This window comes from Stegostoma tigrinum, chromosome 14, assembly GCF_030684315.1.
Source record: "Stegostoma tigrinum isolate sSteTig4 chromosome 14, sSteTig4.hap1, whole genome shotgun sequence".
NCBI classification, from domain to species: domain Eukaryota; kingdom Metazoa; phylum Chordata; class Chondrichthyes; order Orectolobiformes; family Stegostomatidae; genus Stegostoma; species Stegostoma tigrinum.
The window spans coordinates 1,689,371-1,710,943 of NC_081367.1; the positions used below are offsets into that span (position 1 = coordinate 1,689,371).

At 42.5% G+C, this 21,573-nt stretch overlaps 2 protein-coding genes across 9 annotated transcripts in view; one reads left to right on the plus strand and one right to left on the minus strand.

Moving 5' to 3' along the window:
* The window catches only part of cep63 (centrosomal protein 63), a 551,023-nt gene extending 541,435 nt beyond the window's left edge, over positions 1-9,588 (plus strand). For 7 of the 8 annotated variants that reach the window (XM_059650934.1, XM_048542754.2, XM_048542757.2 and 4 more), the window contains 2 exons: positions 617-956; positions 8,402-9,588. In XM_059650934.1, the coding sequence (XP_059506917.1) occupies positions 617-956; positions 8,402-8,551 (490 nt within the window). In that variant the 3' untranslated portion in view covers positions 8,552-9,588. The remainder of the gene's footprint in view (positions 1-616; positions 957-8,401) is intronic. The other variant, XM_059650936.1, reaches the window with a different exon arrangement.
* Positions 9,589-12,633: 3,045 nt separating this feature from the next.
* Positions 12,634-21,573, minus strand: part of ky (kyphoscoliosis peptidase) — a 62,356-nt gene continuing 53,416 nt past the window's right edge. The window contains exon 9 of the mRNA XM_059650930.1: positions 12,634-13,541. Within this exon, the coding sequence (XP_059506913.1) occupies positions 12,634-13,541 (908 nt within the window). The remainder of the gene's footprint in view (positions 13,542-21,573) is intronic.

Below are 21,573 nucleotides of genomic sequence, written 5' to 3' on the forward strand. Positions count from 1 at the left end.
GGCAGAATCTGCAGGCTTGGGAATGGGCGAGGAAAGCAGAAGAATGGAACCAAATGAGATGGTCATTTGAAGAGTCGGTGCAGACACAATGGACTGCATAGCCGCCTTCTGCACTTAGACAGAGCTGTGATTCTGTCTTTGTTGTTGCTGGTGATGGTCAAAGACCTTGTTTGAGATCTCCTTAAGCGATTGGTTACATTACATAATTTTCCTCCAGGGATCCTTTTTTATGATCCTTAAGCAGTGGGCATCCCTGACAAAACCAACCCTTAACGTGAGAGGGGAAGGATTTAAGAAGGACCTGAGGGGTAACTTCTTCATGCAGAGAGCGGTAAGTAAATGGAATGAGCTGTCAGAGAATGTAGTTGAAGCAGGTACAATAGCAACATTTAAAAAAACATTTGGATATGTACATGGATGGGAGGGTTGAGAGGGTTCATAGACCAAATGCGGGCACTTGGAGCTAACTGAGTGTGCACCATGGTCAGCATGCATCAGTTTGGGCTGAAGGGCCTGTTTCCATGTTGCATTGCTCCATGACTCCATGATAAGCTTTATTTCCATTCATAGTAAGCACAGTTGTGTAATCTAAAAACGTCTGTGTGAATGTTTGTAGGCGAGTGGAGGAGCTCCAGCTTGAACAAAAGAAGGAAATTGAAGAACTTCAGAACAAACTCCGTGAGATGGTTGCTCAGTCTGAAGAGAGCAAACACGCTTCACAAAGTCAGCACCAGTGTTCCGAGTCTGATTTTCACAATTTAACAGAAGGCCGAATCACTGAGAGGACTTTTTCCAATACAGTTCAGAGTGATTCATCAAATGCTTCGCTTTCTGAATCCTTGCATGGGGTCACCTCCTGTGTCACCTTGTCTGCAGATGAGAATGAAGCAAATTTTTCTCACAATTCATCAGCACAGTCAGCCCATTCACTTCCTAGTGAGCAGTTTCTGTCTTTGGTGAGTGTGCTTTATTGTATATTCATTACATATGAAGGCCTAGCATTCTCTTCTGAATTTTCAGATTGTTGCACATGGTAATGTTTGGTTTTGATAGAGCAAGTCACAACAAATGGATTTCCCCGGCAGGAGGGTAAGCGATGAAAGAAAGCTTGTATTGATTGACAAGCTGAATATGGAAAGTCTCAATTCTAGTGGATAGAGGAGAGTTATTAGTTGTGTTGTATTTGGACTTTTAGAAGGCATTCAACAAGCTACCTCACAAAAGGCTACGTCATAAGATAAGAACCCAAGATGTTGAAGGTAGTATATTGACATGGATAGAGAATTGACTAATGGCCAGGAAACAGTGAGTGCGGCAAAGATGTTCTTTTTCAGATTGGCAACCCGTGGGATTCCACAAGGGCCATTGCTAGGACTGCACTTGTTTACACTGTATGACAATGACTTGAAGGAAGAACGTGAATGTACAGCCAACCAAAAAACAGGTGGAAAGACAAGTTATAAGAGGGTTAGTTTAGAGACAGATATTGATAAGTTATCTAAGTGAGCAAAAAGTTGGCAAATGGCGTATTACGTAGGAAAATACAAAGTTGTTCCTATTAGAAAGGAGCACAAAAGATCGGCATTTTATTTAAGTGGAGAAAAACTACAGAAAGCTGCAACACAAATGGATTTGGGGGCACTTGTGCATGAAACACTGAAAGCTAGCACACAGATTCAGCAGGTAATTAAGAAGTCTAATGGAATATCAGCCCTTATTTCAAGGAGGTTGGAATTTAACAGTAGGGACGTCTCACTACAATTGTACTATTGCGACTACATCTAGACTATTGTGAGCAATTTTGGTCCTTTTATTTAAAGAAACATATAATTTATTTGGAGGCGGTCCAGAGAAGCTTCACAAGGATGATCCCTGGTGTGGAGGGATTAGCTTATGAGTAAAGACTAAATGGTTTGAGATTCACTGATGTTTAGAAGAATGAGACGTGATTTCATTGAAACATTGAAATCATGCTTGACAAGTCTGTTGGAATTCTATGAAGATGTCACTAGTCGAGTTGACAAGAGGCAGACAGTCAATGTGGAACATTTGGACTTTCAGAAAGCATTTGACAAAGCCCCACAAAATAAATTATTGAGCATTATTGAAGCACATGGGGTTGGGAGAAGTGTATTGGATGGATAGAAACCTGGTTGGCAGAGAGGAAACAAAGAATAGGAATTAATGGGTCCTTTTCAAATTTGGGAGACAGTAACTAGTGGGGTGTCGCAGGGAGCAGTGCTCGGGCCCCAGCTATTCATAAATATATATTATTGATTTGGATAAGGGAATAAAATGTAACTTCTCAAAGTTTGCAGATGATACCAAATTGGGTGGGAGTGTGAACTGGGATGAGATTGCAGAGATCCTTCAGCATGATCTTGACTGTTTGGGTGAATGGGCAAATTAATGGCCAAAGCAGTATAGTTTGGATAAATGTGAAGTTATTCACTTTGAAAGCAAAAAACAAGAAGTCAGATTACTACTCGAATGGCTGTACATTGGGAGAGGGGAGTGTGCAGTGGGACCTGGGTGACCTTGTGCGCCAGTTGCTGTAGATAAGCATGCAGTTGTAGCAGGTGGTGAAGAAGGCAAGTGGTATGTTGGCCATCGTAGCGAGAGGTTTCAAGTAGAGGAGCAGGGATGTTGTTGCAGTTGTACAGGTCCTTGGTGAGACCACATCTCGAATACTGTGTGCAGTTTTGGTTTCCCTTTCTGAGGAAGGATTCCCTTGCTCTCAAGGGAGTGCCGCAAAAGTTTGCCAGGCTGATTCCAGTGATGGCAGGTCTGACATAGGAGAGATTGACTAGGTTAGGATTGTAGCCTTGGCGTAGTCTGAAGAATAAAGGGGTGCCAATTAAAGACTGACACAAGGAGGAATTTTTCTGTCAGAGGGTTGAGTGTCATTGGAACGCTTTGCAACATGGTGTCCTTGTGTATATTTAGGCTGAAATCAATACATTTTTAATTGGTAGGATAATCGAGGGTTACAGGGAAAGGGCAAAATGTAGATGTGAGGAATGTCACATCAGTCATCCAGCTCGTCCATACTGACCAGGTATCCTAAACTGAACTGGCCCCGTTTGACCCATATCCCTCTAAACCTTTCCTAACCATGTAACTGTCCAAATATCTGTTAAATGTTGTAATTCTACCCACATTTATACACACCACTCTGTGTGAAAAGGTTGCCCCTCAGGACCTTTTAAAATTTTGCCCCTGCCAGCTTAAACCCATGTCTTCTAATTCTGAACTCCACTAATGTGGGGGAAAAGATCTTGGCTTATCTATGCCTCTCCTGGTTTTGTAAACCTCTAAGGTGAGCCGTCAATCTCAGATGCTCCGGGGGAGAAAGTTCCAGCTTATCCAGCCTTGTCTCATAGCTTAAACTCTCCAAGATGGCACCATCCTCATAAATATTTTCTGTACCTTTCTAGTTTAACGACATCCTTCTTATAGCAGTGTGACCAGAATTCTACATCTAGACCCCTCTGTTCAACCACACTCTCTATGGCTCTACCATTAACTCTGTAAGCCCTGCCCTGATTTGTCTGACCAAAATGCATCACCTCACATGTATCTGAATTAAACGCTTATCTGTTACTTCTCAACCTATTAGCTCAACTGATCAGGATCTCATTATACTCTTAGATAACCTTCTTAACAGTCCACTCTGCCACCAATTTTGGTGTCATCCACAAAATTCCGAACCATTACCTCCTTTATTCTCATCTGAATTGTTGTTATAAATGATGGACAACAGTGGACCCAGAACCAGCCCTTGGGGCATACCTCTGATCACAAGCCTCTAGACCACATAACAAACCCTATACCACCACCTTGGTCTTTTACCATCAAGCCAATTTTGTATACAACTGGCTGCCTTTCCCTGGATCCCATGCAATCTAACCTCTCTACCATTTGGAACTTTGTCAAAGATCTTCCTAGGAGCAGGCTCAAGGGATCGAAAAGCCTCCTGCTGATCTTATTTTCTTATGGACAAAAAAAACTAGAACTGGAATGAGTAATCTTCGAACCCTAACTTCAACTCTAACTGTATCACGATGAAATATTACAGTTGAGGATATTTGCCAGGAAACAGATTCAGTAATACACTCAAAAACAAATTTGTGGGTCTCCTTTAAAGAAAAAAAGAGTTGCAGGACTGTAGGGAAACAGCAGAGGAGCAGGATGAATAGGATACATTTTAACAGAGAGCTAGCATAGGCATGATTGGCTGAATGGTGTACTTCTGTGCTGTATGATTCTATTATTGATTTTCCCAAAGTGGGAACGGAATCCCAAGTAGGGTCGCGAGCTGATATTTTGGGGTTGTATGATCCAGTTGTCACCATAGAAGTTGGGCTGGATTTTAACAGCTTCACTCTCACTTTAACAGAGAGACTCCTATGTTTTCGGGCCCCCTTAACTCTCAGTACACACTGAGAGATCACACAGCTTTCAAAGCTCAAATAGGTTCACAGCTGGGGATTTTTGGGAAGTATTGTTCTATAAACTGTTGTTTTGTTTTAACTTTGGGGAAATAAAATCCTAAAATAAGGTAGTACCAATTTTTCTAGTCTTAATATCTGCATGAAACCTTCATATTTCTGTCATGTGGATCAAGAAATGTATTATTTATGGTATCTGTGTTTCCTTTGGAAATCTACATTTACCTAATCCTGGAACTCACCTTTCCATCAGTATCAATTAGAGGCCAGAGGAATTGCTGATAAGGCAAGCCTAAGATAATTTCATTCACTAGCCTGTACTGATCACACAACATATCCTGGAATATTGTTGTACTCCAAAGTAACATTTTTCCTCAGAAGATGAGGTTGGAAGACAGCACTTACAATTTTATTGACCATAGCATTTTAAAAAAATCATTGAAGGCATCGCTGGCTTCACCAGCTTTCGTTGCCCATCCCTAATTGCTCAAAGGGCAGGTAAGAGTCAGTCACATTGCTGTGGGCCTGGACCCCGGTGTAAGCCAGATCAGTTAAGGATAGCAATTTCATTCCCTAAAAGATATGCGTGAACTAGATTGTTTTTCTTGATAATCAACAATGGTCATTGTTTGACTCTTAATTCCAGATTTTTATTGCATTCAAATTCCACTATCTGCTATGGCAGGACTCAAACCTGGGTCCCCAGCATGAAAAAGGATAGACTATCCTTTATTGTCAGGTGTACTCAAGTACTGGAGCAGCCTCTGTATTAATAGTTCAGCAATAATATCACTGGGACATTGCCTCCCCTTGTATTTATACTTGTATTTATAAACTAACTTTAACTTAATAAAAAAAAGTTGCAAGGCCAACTGAGCTGTTAGAGCAGATGATCAAGTTTGGCCAAAGATAAGTGTTTTTAAGAGACTCTGAAAGAGGGAGAGAGGATTTAGGAAGGGATCCCAGAACTTAGGGTCTAGGTAGCTAAAGGCTCAGCCACTGATGTTAGATAAATTCAAATCACAGATGCTTAGCAGGTGGAATTGAAAGGGCAAATATAACTTGAAGGGTTAACATTTCAAGTTCAGTGACCCTTCCTCAACTCTTGTGGAAGGGTCTCCGGATCCAAAACGTTAACCCTGATTTTTTTTCTTCATAGGTGCTGCCAGACATGCTGAGCTTTTCCAGCAACTTCTGTTTTTGTTCCTGATTTACAGCATCCACAGTTCTTTTAGTTTTTATTACTTGAAGGGTTGTGGGGTTAGAATGAATTACTGGTTTGGGAGGGGCAAGGTTATGGAGGGATTTGTAAACAAGGTTAAGAATTGTAAAATTGAAGTATTGTTTAATTGGGAGCACTGGTAAATCACTAGCTACAGGGTTAGATGAATAAAGGTGACTCTGGCTATTAATTGTACCAGATTCTTTCCTCATTGGACCAGGCAATATTTGAAGCCTTTCTAATTTTCAATCCACTGTTACATTAGGGAGGTCAGTGAAACTATGTTCCAAGGGAGCTGGAAACATTTCATGCTCTCTTGCCAGAGAGAAAGAGAGAGCGCGCTGGAGTGAGCGGGGTGCTAGTGATGCTTGCAGGCTTTACCATTGTACACTGTGCCATTGACTGTATATCTGCTGCTTAATGTGCACATATCAGCTTGAGTCCAACTCCCTCAATGTTCAGCTGCTGTCTGACCATAGCCTGGAAAACATACACCTGAAATCCTAGCAACAGTCATGATGTCTGTCCCATCCAAACAAACTAGAAGCTGCTATTTAGAAAAAGCTGTCAACTGACCATCTAACCCATGATTCTTGTAACCCATGTATATCAAGCATATACATGAAATGTGATTGAGCAGACTTTGAATATTTAGACTATGCTTGGGCTTTCCTTAAAGTGCTTCCCTGCGGTGCTTTGAACAGGATGTTCCCAGAATCATAATTGCCTGCCTCACGTTACACAACCTTCATATCGTGAGGGGAAGACCCTTGCAGCCAGCCAAATGGTAAACAACAGAGGAGGAAGAAGGTGTAGAGGCACCCGTCCCAGTCCATTTCTGGCTAGGCAGTCCATGATCAGCTCATCTGACAAATTGCAGGAAATGTGGTCCTAATATCCTGTTTATCAATTGTACGTGTGTTACTCTCCTCACATTGTCACAAGTGCTTGGGCACAATACAAAAACAGAAGTCACCACACCAAACCAAATTCATGAATCAAACCATATTGCATATACGTATTCCACAGGCAAGTAGTGTGCATTTCCTTCATATCTGTCTTCTGTTATCCACCTTAGAGCTCCAATACACCTTAATGTCTGCGGCGTGTTTGGTGACAGTGTGAAAAAGACGCAGATCTCACTCAGATGACGGATTTTGTTGATCAGGCGGCACAAGTTGAAGAGATTGAGGTGTAAGGAAGGAGATCAAGGAATCTGATGTTTTCAGGCCCAGTTATGGCCCCAGTTCTTATCATTTGCATCTGGGTTCAGACTTGTTTTATTAACTGTTCTTTGCTGGCTTGGTGCTGCTGCTGCTGTCAGTTGATGCAGCATTGTTGACAGAACACTAAGTGTGTTGTATTGTATCTGGATAAAGTAATTGTTATGGTTGAATAGCCGACAATGTGAGAGAGATGTTTGCGGCAGTGTTCAGCTGAGATGACACAATGGGACTGCAGTATGAATTATGATTGATTTTAGAAATGCAGGCCTTTGATTTCCTTTGTGATTTTCATGGCCACAGCATGTGACAAAGGGATTTCCAGCTATCTGGCTACTTTTGAAGCATAGTCCTTGTTATCATGCAGCACCCGCTCAGGCACAGCAAGCTCCCACAAGCAGCAGTGTAATAATGACTGAATCATATGTTTTTGTGATGAGAATAATTGGTAGGTGTGCTGATTCACCTGCTGGCATGTGGGACCAGCCATACACATTGGGCGGATATGGCATTAGATACTGACCTTGAGTATTCACACGAGGTTAATTGAACTTCTTCCAGCATTGCATCTCATCCTCAGGACTAGTCTCCTGACATTAACCTATATTGTTCCCGCTGCCTTTGTGCAGGTTGACTGGAGGGCCTCCTTCTATTCACAGCAGCATCAAGGAATGTTAATGCATACTCATTGCCACGTTCTGCTATGATTCATTGTTCTTCATATTCCTAACATCTTTTTCTGTAATTGCTTCCAATGCCAAGATACACCTGTCTGTTTAAAGGTGCAGAATAACTTTAAGTGGTACTACTGGGGGACACAATTGGGTTGATGAGATGACGGCATAATGTTAATGTCACTAGACCCATCATCCAGGTGCCCAGGCTAATGTTCTGGGGGCAAGGGTTTGAATCCTACCACAGAAAATGGTGACATTTGAATTCAGCAAAAATCTGGAATAAAACCTGTCCTAATGGGACTGTGTAACCATGGTAAAATGTCATTAAAAACCTGTACGATTCACTACTGTCCGTTAGAGAATAAAGTTTGTCATCCTTACCTATATGTGCCCACGGCAATGGCTGGGCAGTAAAAGCTGGACTAGCCAGCCGTGCCAACAGCCCATGAGTAAATAAATAAAACATTGTACTGCTGGTTACCCATAGCTATCTTGCCAATTAACTCAAAGTACAAACACTAAGAGATGCCCACAACAATAACAATGTGCATGGTTTGTCACTCACTTTCCCTTTCCAAGCTCCCTTCAATTTCTTGGGTAGCATATGAAAAAAATACATACAAGGTGACTGAAATTATGATCTATTGTATAAAAGTGATGTTGCTCTGAATGCAGTTTGGTTAGGACTTTAACTTTTGCACAGTGGGAGCAAATTGCATCCAGTTGCCTTTTATAGTAAAAGGTCTCCATTTACACTCTGAGCATGCAATGTAAAGCACCCCACTTTTTGTTTTATTGTTTGTACTTATGTTGGTGAATGTATTTCAGAGCCCAACAATTGCATCCACAAAGACATCGATTGCAATCAGGTATCTCGAGGAAGAGGACAGAAGGTCACAGCAACTTTTACAACGTCTGGACATGCATATTGAGGAACTCAAAGCTGAAAGTGAAAAAACTGTTGACAAATATGTATAATCCACTGTGATGGAAAATCAACTCTCAGGCTCCAAATTATGAACTTTACTCAGCATGAGACTGAATAAATGGAGCTACTGTTTGCCCTATCTGGCCTCAGTAATGGGTACATTTTCGTTCTTGGAGGTGTACCTAATGTGCATTGGGGTAGACGTTAACCATCCTAATCACTTGGTTTCTTAATAACCTATGTACTGTAGCTTTTTATTCATCATCCCAAAGTTGTGTAATCATGTAGTCTGTAATGATGTTAGTCTGCACCAGTACAGCCAGCACCCTTCAGGAAGTGTGTTAGTACTGTTTTTGGAAGTGAGCGTCAAGCTGTCAAAAATCCAGCCTCTGCCTCTGAAGTCTTTTATTTTCAGAGTTGACCCTGAGAAAACAGTCCAGTCCCTACAAGACTCCAGTTATCAAGTTTACAAGGTCATGGTTACATCAATATTTCTGAGCAAAAACATGAACCTTTTGAAGATTAGCTGATGTCACTACATTGGTGCTGTGTTAAGGATATTGGAGTGGTCCTACTTTCCCAATAAACTATGCAAAATGCAGCAAATTGGTGCTTCTGTTAAAGAAAAAGGGACATCAGTTGTCATTGTGATTGCAGTATGTTAGTCCAAGGTCACGGCTGCAGCAGTGACCTGATAATAAATTGTGTTTTAAATTGTTTTCTTTAAACAGCGTTTTCCAGGTCTGAAGTTGTGGTATGAATTTATAATTTGGATGCTATTATAAATGGTGGTAAATAAATACTGTTTAACAGCATGATTCAAACTTTAGCTCTTTCTGGTAGACTTCTATTAGTGCGGCTGAAGGAAGGAGGCTGATGAAATTATGTTCTGCTTCAGATTGAGTCTCCCTTTTTAGGCATGTATAAATGACAAGTTACCACTCTGGAGTGAGAACCTAACTTAAAAGATTCTGCATGTTCCTGAAAGGACTAATCACTGAAGTTGTTTTTTTGTTTGTTTTGTAAAAGAAACTTCCAGTGCTGATTATAATTGTATATTTGTGTACATATCAATAAACTTTATACATAGTGGAAACAACTTTTCCAGTTTGTTTTATTGAAATACATTTAACTATGTCTTAGATTGATGCAAAACCACGGTAAAGCCCTTTGCATTTTTGTTTCGTTAATTGTAATATATATGACCTAATGTTAAACATGCATGGAGGTAAGGTTACAGTCCTGATAAAAGATCATAGACTGGAAATATTACGTTCTTTCACTTTTCGTGGATTTACCTGATTTGCAGAGTATTTTCAGCATTTTCTGATTATATTTAAGATTTGTTTTTGAGTTGGACTTGGACATTTTCTAACAAACCTGTTCAGGGATATTATCACACACCTCTGGAGCAGATGGGAGTTTGAACCCAGGCCTCCCAGCTTAGAGGCAGGGCCACTATCAGCCAAACAAAGAACAGTACAATACAGGAATAGGCCCTTCAGTCTACAATGTGTGTGACAATCGTGATGCCATTCTAAACATCCCTTCTGCCTGCAAAGGTCTGTATCCCTTTATTCCCTGTCTGTATAACTGGCTCTCCTTGTGCCTGTAAAACATTGGTATTGTCTCTGCTTCTATTGCCTCCCCTGGCAGCGTGTTCCAGGCATCCACCCTCTGTTTTTAAAAAAAAAGTTCCTCGCGCATCTCATTAAAACTTCCCCTCTTACCTTAAACCTATGCCCAGAGTATTTCACGTCTCCACCCTGGGAAAGACCTGACTATCCAACTTATCCATACCCTCGTAATTTAAAATATTTCCATCAAGTCACCCTGAGCCTCTGATGCTCCAGTGAAAACAATTCATGTTTGTCCAACCTCTTCTTTTGGCTATTGCACTCCAATCCAGATAAAATCCTGGTAAACCTCTTCTGTACTCTCTCCAAAGCCTCCACTTCTTTCCTATAGTGTGGAGACTGGAACTACACACAGTACTCTAAATTTTGCTGGACTAAAGTTTTATACATGACTGTAACATGACTTGCCAATTATTATACTTTCTTCCCTAAGGATGAAGGCAAGCATGCCAAACACCACCTTGACTGCCGTATCCACTTGTCACTTGCTGGGAACTATGGACCCGTACGTCCAAATCCTTCTGTATGTTAGTGCTAGATCTGGATTTACCCTTAAACAGCACCTTCAATTCCTGTCTAATACCGTTGTAATTAACCTTCTCCCAATTTAGCACTTTCACTGGAGGAACAGTCTTATCCTCCTCCAGACCAACTTCTAAAACTTGTGGAATTATGCTACTTCACCTAGACTCTTGCAATCTTTTTATATTACTGACTGGCTTACTTTCATATTACATCTTCTCCCTTCCTTTTTTTTAGTGTATCTTTTGTTGATTTTTAAAGGCTTCCCAATCCTCTGGCTTCCCACTAATCTTTACAACATGTCTTTTGCTTTTCTGCTACTCCTGACTTCCTTTGTCAGCTATTGTCCGATGGGAAAATTCAATTAATTCAACTTTTCTCCACTTCTAAATGCCTCCTGAAACATTTAAATTATGATAAAATCCTGAATGAATTTTTGATTGCCAAATAAGTTATTCTGAATTAATGGGTGGGGTTATTAGCGAGCAGGGGTTTTAGTGGTTTATTTGCCCTGTCTCTTAACTTCAACCTCTTGCAGCTCTGTGATCATGCTCTGTATAAAAGTAAAATTTTGGATCTTACAGCCACTGATTCAGACCAAAAACCGGGTAGAGAAAAGGAAAACGAGGACAGTCCATTCAGGGCCATCAGGAACAGCTGGAGAATAATTCATTAATTCGGTGTAATGAGGTACTTATATCCTGAAGTTTCAACAGACCCAAAATTTACATCCTACGATGTGAAAGCATTCCACTATCCCTTAGTGTGTAAAAACGGAGTTCAAACTTCACTCTATCAGGAATGGACTCCAATTAATGTTTGACCTCAATAATGCTGAGCGTGAACCTATCATTGATCATCATGGATGCACTCCAATCCAGAGAAAGAAACCTGCTATCCCTACCTGGTCTGGCCTACACATGACCCCAGGTCCATGGCAGTATGGGTGAGTCTGTACTCTAATGGCCGAGCAAGCTATTTAGTTTAGGGAATAGATGCTGATTTGCCAGTATTTCACACAAGCAATAATTGAATAAAGAAGACAAAATCCTGTGATTATACTCTGGAGATGAAAATGAAAACGCCATATGTGTCAGTGATGAGTCTTCAACTATACCAAATCTATGTGACCTACATTAAACATTTGGATGAATAGAACGGTATTGGAGACGAATTTGTTGATTATACAAAGCTAAGTATTGAAGTAAGTTGTGAAGAGGCTTTAATGTCTGTAAGGGATATAGAGAGGCTAAGTGAACAGGCAAAAACTGGGGAGATGTTATAGACTGTGGGAAAATGTGGGCTTGTATTAGCTGGCAAGTCAGAGGCTGCTTGAGGTCTGAGCAAAGGTATTCCACAAAGCAATCACTCATTCTGGATTTGGTTTCCTTACAGTAGAGGAGACGGCATTGTGTGTAGCAAATGCAGTATGGCAGATTTTAAAAAGTACAAGTAAATTGGTTCTTCACCTGGAAGCAGTGCTTGAGTCTTTCACCCGTGAGGCTGACTATGTAATCGGGCCCTAACATCCTTTTGTTGGCTTGATATTACATTGTGTTGAACATACTCCTTGCCTTGGGAGAGTTTACTATACTAAAGGTGTTACACAAGTATAAGTTATTGTTGTCAGTGGCTACATTGTTTCCCAACATTACAACAGTGACTATATTTCAAAAGTAATTTATTAGCTGTGAAATGCTTTTAGGGCATTCCAAAACATATAAAAAACACATATAAGTTCAAGTTCTTTCTTCTTTTCTGAGCACTTCATTTGTTTTTATTGTCCAGCAGCAGAGTTACGAATCAGTGAGCTACTGTCAACCTGTCACAGCTTATTGTCCGTTGCAAAGCTAGTGCCACATGACAAAGCAGATTTGTTTTCTTTAAAGATGCCTTTTTATTCCTAGTAACACCATTTTTGCCAATAATAGCGAATGACAATAGATATTTCTTGTCTTAATTCTCTGTGTGGGCTATGAGTCTTCTATCTCGTATTGAAGGGCAAATGTAAATTTTGTGTCAAACATTTTGTCTGAAACTCCAACACTGAGATACTTGGAGTCTTGTGTGTAACACCTTCCTTCCCAGTAGCCGTCCTTGCTCATGGTCAGTGGACAGGGAGTTTTGCCATAAACCTGGACCTTTCTCACGTGGGGGATTTTGAGCTTGAATGTCACCATCTCGTTGCGTGGCAGAATTCCAGAGAGTGGCTCAATTAATTCACATCCGTCAGACCAAGAGCTGAAAATTTTAGGGAAACTTGGCCAGTGGACATTCTTGCCACGACATGAAATGAAGTATTCACACACATGATCATGTGCTGGATTGCGTTTTGCCTTCTCTTTGGCAAAGATGGTAAAAACATAAAGACCGGCTGCAGGAAGGTGGATCTGGAATTCCACCCAGTTACCTTGCTGAGTTTTGAAGACATAATTTCTCATGACCTCATCTGACAATGTGACTTCATCACAGGACAGCTTGCTGGTGAACGTGAGATCTCTGTTCAGCATGAACCTTATTTTACATTTGCCATCATCACAGTAAATAATGGGTTCAGGGTGTGAGGGCTTCATAAGACCCTGGTTCTCAGTAATCCAACTGGGCCCCAAAGGATTGTGAAATACCTTTGGTAACTTGAAGTTTTCATCAATAACATCACATTTAACCAAATATGCACATATAAAGGAAAAAGTCTCCTCTTTAGAATTAAATAGTTTGGCATAAATCTTTAACCTGAATTCTCCAGCCGTTTGTGGAAGAACCTCCAGCTTCATGCCATACTTAGTTATGGTTAAGATGCCGCAGTCCTTTTTCCCGTCCAGATTGAACATGAAGTACGTAGGATATAAGCCCTCCACATTGATAATAACTCTTCCATTCACTGTTAAAAATAATTGAAAATTAGTTTAGCACATTAGAGATACCCCTCACTGGTGAACACACAATGGGTTCCTATTCTTTCTTCAAGTTAGCATAGCTTTGCCGCATTTTCTTGAATAAACCTACTTTACCTAACACTGCTGCCTGCCAGAGTTTCATGATGGAGCTTATTCTGTGTGTTTCCCGATGCCTTCCCAGAGGTAGAAAATCAGTTGAAAACAAAACAGCAATGCATGGAAATGAATATACTGGAGCTCCATACTGACAGGTCAGACAATATGTGTCATTCATCTGGTTTTCCTTCTAGCTGGTGTGGGAGACTTAAAGTAATGGCGCATTACTACTTAATTACTAATTCCTGGGGAAGGTATCAGTTAGTTAGCTAGATGGCTAGGGTGTGCTGTTAAACCAGATCCAACAGAATGGGTTCAGTCCCCTTAGTGGCTGCTGTAGATTGTGGAGACCCTGCCTTCACACTTTGGCCTGTGCTAGTGGAGTTGTTATTCTCAAATTGTGTATAATCAAATGTCTCCTTCAAATGAAGAGACGTCCTTCTGGTCCTTTACCATGTCAATCTCTTTACGTTTTAGGTGTCTCATTACTGTAATTGATCCAACTAATTTATGAACATAATTGCTCTGTGTGCACTATCTGGACTACTTTCTGTAATAACAGGTAGCAATAATTAATTTGGTTGTCATGTGAATTATTGAATCATGACTTTATGAGTTATGGCCTCACTTTTAAACCTGAGTAACAACACATTCAGTTACTTGTTACCACTGCATCTCAGGTTTACTGTGGTCTATTGTTTTCCTATCTTCTGTCATCCCTACATATGGCACTGATCAGGGCAAACTTGATCTTTTCTGTCAATCTTACATCTCCACCTCCCCACCCTCCCACACTCCCAAATCCCTCAAGTAAAACATGGCACAAATTCTGAGCTGACACTCCAGTATAGCGTTGAGGAAGTGCAGCATCTTTGGAGGCATAAGCTTTCTGTCCATCATCATAGAAGTGTTAGGTCTGTACAATGAGGCCATTCAGCTCTTGGTGTCTGTACTGGCTCCCTGACAATTTTGGTTAATGCTGATCTCCTGCCTTATCTCATAACCTGCACATTGTTTCTATTTAAATAATCATCTAATACCCTCGCAAACACCTCAGTTGAACCTACTTCCAGGTTGACCACAGAAGATCTTGTGGCAATACTTTGAAGAGAAGAATACTCCCAGGTGTCCTGGCTAAGGTTTATCTCTAAAGCAGCAATGTTTATCTGGGCAGTTATCTCGTTTATGCTTTTGGAATCCTGCTGTGTACAAATTGATTACCTCACTTCCTATATTGTAACAGCAACTCCAAAATTACTTCATTGGTTGTAAAGTGTTCTGAGATGACTGCTGGGGAGGGTGATGAGCTAGAGGGCGTGGTACATGTTGGTACCAATGGCTTGGGCAGTGAGGGATGAGGTCTTGCATCAAGAATTCAGGGAGCTACGCAATAGATTAAAAATCAGTACCTCAATGATTGTGATCTCTGGATTACTCCCAGTGGGACATGTACAAATGGGACAATCTTAACCTGAAACACATCGGGACCAACAACCTTGCAGGTAGGTTTGCTAGTGCTATTGGGAGGACTTTAAACTAATTTGGCAAGGTGGGAGCATACAAAATATTGAAACCAAGACACATCATGCTGAAGCAAAGGAAGCAAGTGAGAAATGAGTTCAGCCATGTTGAGCGTCAAGAGAGAAAGGCAAGGTTGGTTAGTCTTTATTTCAATGCTAGAAGTGTAATAGGCAGGACTGATGTGTTAATGGTGTGCATTGGCACATGGAAGTGTGATAATGTTGCCATCACAGAAACATGGTTGAGGAAAGAGATGTACTGGAAACTCAACATTCCAGGTTATAGGATTTTAGGTGAGACAGAAGAGGATATAAAAAAGGTAGTGGAGTAGCACTATTAATTAAGGAGTCACTTACTGCAATAAGGAGAGACGATAGCTTAGAAGGGTCTTCAAACTAGGCTTTGTGGATCAAACTTAGGAATGTTAAGGGAGGAGCTACTTTACTGGGAGTGTATTATAGGCCCTCAAAGACCCAGCAAGAAATAAAACAGCAAATAGGTAGACAGTTCACAGAGGTGTGTGTGAGTAATAAACGTATTTATTCTCGGGAATTTAAGATTGCCTAACATAAATTGGGATAGTCATAGTGTTAAGGGTCTAGAGGGTGTGGCATTCTTGAAATGTATCCAGGGAAGTATTTTGTATCCAAATTTGAAGGGCCAACAAGCGCTGATGCAGTGCTGGATGTGGATCTGGAGTACGAAGCCAGACAAGTATTAAATGTGGCAGTGGAGGATCATTTTGGTGATTGTGACCACAACACGGCACAGTTCAAACTTGTTCTGGACAAGGAGAAAAATGGCTTGCGAAAAGATGGCTTTGGACTGGGGGAAGGCAGGTTTTATTAAAATAAAGCAGGATCTGGCCACAGTAAGCTTTATAGGGAAATATAGGAGCAATAAATTCAGACGACACTTTGTTTAGGGTAGTTCAGTACTGGAAGAGGAAGAAGAGTAAAACTTTTAGCAAGTCCAAAAGGAGAAATTCAGCTGCAGTTCTAGAGGAATACAGACAAGTACAGGAGGGAATTTAAGAAAGCAATTAGAAGAGCAAACAAGCAGCATGAAAAATGATTTGCGAACGGGATTGGAGAAGATCCTAAGATATTTTGTACATAAAGGGAAAAGACTAACCACAAAAAGAAAAAGGTCCTTTAGGAACCAGGAGGACAACATGTGTGTGTATTGGAGGATATTAGGAGAATGATGAATGAATACTTCTCTTCGGTCTTCAATCTGGTAATGGAGAATGCAGATAGAGAATTCAGGAAAAGGGACTGTGGGGGACTTGCACAGTTTGATGTAGGAAATGGGAGGGTATTAAAGGCTCTGTTGGGTTTAAAAACAGACAAATCCCCCTGATTTGGATGAATGGCATCGCAGGTTTCTGTGAAAAGTTAGGCAGGAAATTATAGGGGCTCTGACACAAAATTTTAATTCCTCTCTGGCCACTGGGGAGGTGCCAGAGGACTGATGGATGGCTAATGTGGTTCCATTTTAAGAGGGGTATTAGAGATGAACCAGAAAATTACAGACTGGTGATTCTCACGTCAGTGGTAGGGAAACTAGTGAAGAATATTCTGAAGGAACAAATTAATATACACTTGGTAAGTTAGTTAGGGATTGTCCGCATGCCTTTGTCAGAGGGAGAGCTTGCCGAACAAATTTGTTAATAATTTTTGAAAATGTCATCAAGTGCGTGGATGAGGGAAGTTCAGTTGATGTAGTTCAATATAGATTTTAGCAAAGCTTTTAACAAGGTCCCACGTGGAAGACTAATTGAGAAGGTTAAAGCACATAGAATTAAGGGAAACTTGGCAAGATGGATCAGAAACTGGCTCAGTAATAGGACACAAAGGGTAGTGGTAGGGGGCTATTTGAGTGACTGGAGACTGGTGTCCAGCAGTGTACATAGAACATAGAACATTACAGCACAGTACAGGCCTTTCGGCCCTCGATGTTGTGCCGACCAGAATTGGCAGCCCCTTAGAAGACAAAGTTTGGTAGTAGACACAAATCAGTACTGAAACCCTTATTGTTTGTTATATACAGAAGTGATACTGCTGAAAATGTAGGGGGAATGTTAAGCAAATTTGCAGATAGCCCCAAGTTTGATAGAGCAGTTAACAGCAAAGAAGAATGTTGCAGTTTACAGGAAGAGATAGACAGGTTGGTCATGCAGGCAGGATCAGTGGCAGAACAGGAGAAACAAGATGAGGGAGTAGTTAAAGAATGGCAGGACACTGGGTAGCTTACAGAAACAGTGGGATCATGGGGTAATTATTCATAGATCACTGAAGTCAATAAAGCACATGAATAGGATAAGCTAAGAAGGCATATGGGACATTTGCTTTTACCAGTCGTGGCCCAGAGTATAAGAGCGAGGAGGTAATGTTGGAATTGTACAGGGTGTTGGTCAGGCTGCAGCTGGGGTATTGTGTGCAGCTCTGGTCAGAGCATATAGAACATAGAACAGTACAGCACAGTATAGGCCCTTCGGTCCACAATATTCTGCCGAACTTTTACCCTAATCCTAAGGTCTATCTAACCTCGACCCCTACCTTGTACTATCATCCATATGCCTATCTAATAGCCACTTAAATGCCCCTAATGAGGCCGACTCTACTAGCCTCTCCAGCAATGCATTCCACGCCCCTACCACTGTCTGAGTAAAGAACCCACCTCTGACGTCTCCCCAATATCTACCTCTTTTCACTTTAAAACTATGTCTCCTTGTAAAAGCTACCTCCACCCGAGCCTCTGGCTGTCTACTCTATCTAAACCTCTGATTATTTTGTACACCTCTATCAAGTCACCTCTCATCCTTTGTCGTCCTAAAGAGAAAAGCCTTGGGTCTCTCAACCTTTCCTCATAAGACCTTCCCTCCATTCCAGGCAACATCCTGGTAAATCTCTTCTGCACCTTTTCTAATGTTTCCACATCTTTCCTGTAATGAAGTGACCAGAACCGGACACAATACTCCAGATGTGGTCAAACCAGGCATTTGTATAGCTGGAGCATAACCTCTTGAACTCAGTCCGTCAATTAATGAAAGCTAATACACCATACGCCTTCTTAACAACTCTATCCACCTGAATAGCAGCTCAGGGAACTGTGAACATGAACCCCAAGATCCATCTGCTCCTCCACACTGCCAAGAATCTTTCCATTAACCCTGTATTCCGCTTTCAAATTTGTCCTTCCAACATGAATCACCTTACACTTTTCAGGGTTAAACTCCATCTGCCACTTCTCAGCCCAGCTCTGCAACCTATCAATGTCCCTTTGTAACCTAAGACAGCCCTCCGCACCACGCACCATGTGACCCACCTTCGTATCATCTGCAAACTTGCTAATCCATCCTTCCACTCCTTCATCTAAATCATTGACAAAAATCACAAACAGAAGAGGACCCAGAACAGATCCTTGTGGTCCACCACTCATAACTGAGCACCTTGTTGAATATTTTGTCTACTACCACACTTTGTCTTCTAAGGGTCAGCCAATTCTGAATCCAATCTGCTACATTTTTCCCTATTCCATGCCTCCTCACCTTCTGCATGATCCTACCATGGGAAACCTTGTCAAACAACTTACTTAAATCCATGTATACCACATCCACTGCTCCACCTTCATCCATGTGTTTGGTCATCTCTTCAAAGAATTCAATAAGGTTTGAGAGGCATGATCTACCCCTCACAAGCCCATGCTGACTATCACGAATCAACCTGCGCCTTTCCAAGTGATCATAAATCCTATCTTTCAGAGCCCTTTCCAATAATTTGCCCACCACTGACGTAAGGCTAACTGGCTTGTAATTTCCGGGGTTATCTCTGTTTCCTTTTTTTGAACAAGGGAATGACGTTTGCCTCTTCCCAATCTTCTGGCACTACGCTCGTGGACAGTGAGGGCGTTTGGCTAAGCGGATCATTGCCAAAAGCCCTGCAACCTCATCCCTCGCTTCCCATAGAATCTTTGGATAAATCTCATCCGGCCCGGGGTACTCGTCTATCTTCAACTTCCTCAGAATACCTAGCACATCTACTTTACTAACATCAATCTCCTCTAGCCTACCTACCTGTTTCACAATGCCCTCCTCTACAACTAGGTCCCTCTCAGTTGTGAATACTGAAGAAAAGTACTCATTAAGGACCTCTCCTATCTCTTTAGGATCTGTGAACAAATTCCCTTTACAACCCTTGATTGGCCCTTCTCTTTCTCTGGTCATTCTTTTGTTCTGCACATACGTGTAAAAAACCTTCGCGTTTTCCTTGATCCTATTCACCAAGGTTTTCTCATGCCCCCTTATAGCTCTCCTAAGCCCTTTCTTCATCTCCTTCCTGACTAATTTGTATCCCTCCAGAGCCTTTTCCGTTCCTCTTTTCCTAAACCTTATATAAGCCTCCTTCTTCCTCTTAACCAGTCCTTCGACGTCTCTCAAGAACCATGGCTCCCTCATTTGTCCGCATCTTCTCTGTCTGCTAGGGACAAACATATTGAGCACATTCAGTGTGCATTCCTTAAACAATCTCCATGTTTCTGTCAGAGATAATGGGAACTGAAGATGCTGGAGAATCCGAGATAACAAAGTGTGAAGCTGGATGAACACAGCAGGCCAAGCAGCATCTCAGGAGCACAAAAGCAGACAGCCGATGCCGATGGAACCACGCCCACAGCTGACGACCTCATATCTCCACCTACAGCCTCCACAGCCAGCAACCCCAGAGAAGACAGCCACACTGAGCCCTGCCGAATCTTCACCATTCCCCCAAATCCCCCACTGACTGAGGACGTACGGTCAATCCTAAGCAAGGGCTCACCTTTGTCTCCCTCCACCCACACATCAACAAATACCAGTCATGTTGGGACATAGAGCAGTTTTTCCGCTGCCTTCGTCTCCAAGCTTACTTCTTTAACGGGGAACCTAACCCTCCCTCCACTGACCCCTTCACCCGCCTCCAACACAAGTCCTCCTCCTGGACACCACCCCCAGGGCTTTTGCCCTCCCTCGACCTCTTCATCTCCAACTGCCGTCGAGACATTAACCGCCTCAACTTCTCCACCCCTCTCACCCACTCCAACCTCTCCCCTGCAGAACGGGCAGCCCTCCGCTCCAACCCCAACTTCACCATCAAACCCGCAGATAAGGGAGGCGCAGTGGTAGTATGGCGCACTGACCTCTACATCACCGAGGCTAAACGCCAACTCTCCAACACCTCCTCCTACCGCCCCCTCGATCATGACCCCACCTCCAAGCACCAAACCATCATATCCAATACCATCCATGACCTCATCACCTCAGGTGACCTCCCACCCACAGCCTCCAACCTCATTGTTCCCCAACCCCGCACCACCCGTTTCTATCTTCTTCCCAAAATCCACAAACCCGCGTGCCCTGGCTGACCTATTGTCTCCGCCTGCTCCTGCCCCACCAAATTCATCTCCACCAATCTGGACTCCATTTTCTCTCCCTTGGTCCAGGAACTCCCCACCTACGTCCGTGACACCATCTGCGCCCTCCACCTCCTTCAGACCTTCTAATTCCCTGATCCCCAACACCTCATTTTCACCATGGACATCCAGTCCCTATACACCTGCATTCCTCATGCAGTTAGCCTCAAGGACCTCCGCTTCTTCCCGTCCCACAGGCCCGACCAGTCCCCCTCCAGCAACACCCTCATCCGCTTAGCCAAACTCGTCCTCACCCTCAACAACTTTTCTTTCGATTCCTCCCACTTCCTACAGATAAAGGGGGTGGTCATGGGTACCCACATGGGCCCAAGCTACGCCTGCCTCTTTGTAGGTTATGTGGAACAGTCCGTCTTCTGCACCTACACTGGCCCTAAACCCCACCTCTTCCTCCGTTACATTGATGACTGTATCGGCGCCGCCTCTTGTTCCCAAGAGGAGCTCGAACAGTTCATCCACTTCACCAACACCTTCCACCCCAACCTTTAATTCACCTGGGCCATCTCCAACACATCGCTCACCTTCCTGGACCTCTCTGTCTCCGTCTCAGGCAACCAGCTAGAAACTGATGCTCACTTCACGCCCACCAATTCCCACAGCTGCCTAGAATACACCTCCTCCCACCCACCCTCCTGCAAAAATTCCATCCCCTATTCCTAATTCCTTCGCCTCCACTGCATCTGCTTCCAGGATAAGGCATTCCACTCCTGTACATCCCAGATGTCCACATTCTTCAAGGACCGCAACATCACCCCTGCAGCGGTTGAAAACGCCCTTGACCGTGTCTCCTGCATTTCCTGCAACACCTCACACCCCTCCCCCGCAATAACCGCCCTAAGAGAATACCCCTCGTCCTCACATACCACCCCACCAACCTCCAGATACAATGCATCGTCCTCCAACAGTTCCGCCATCTACAATCCGACCCCA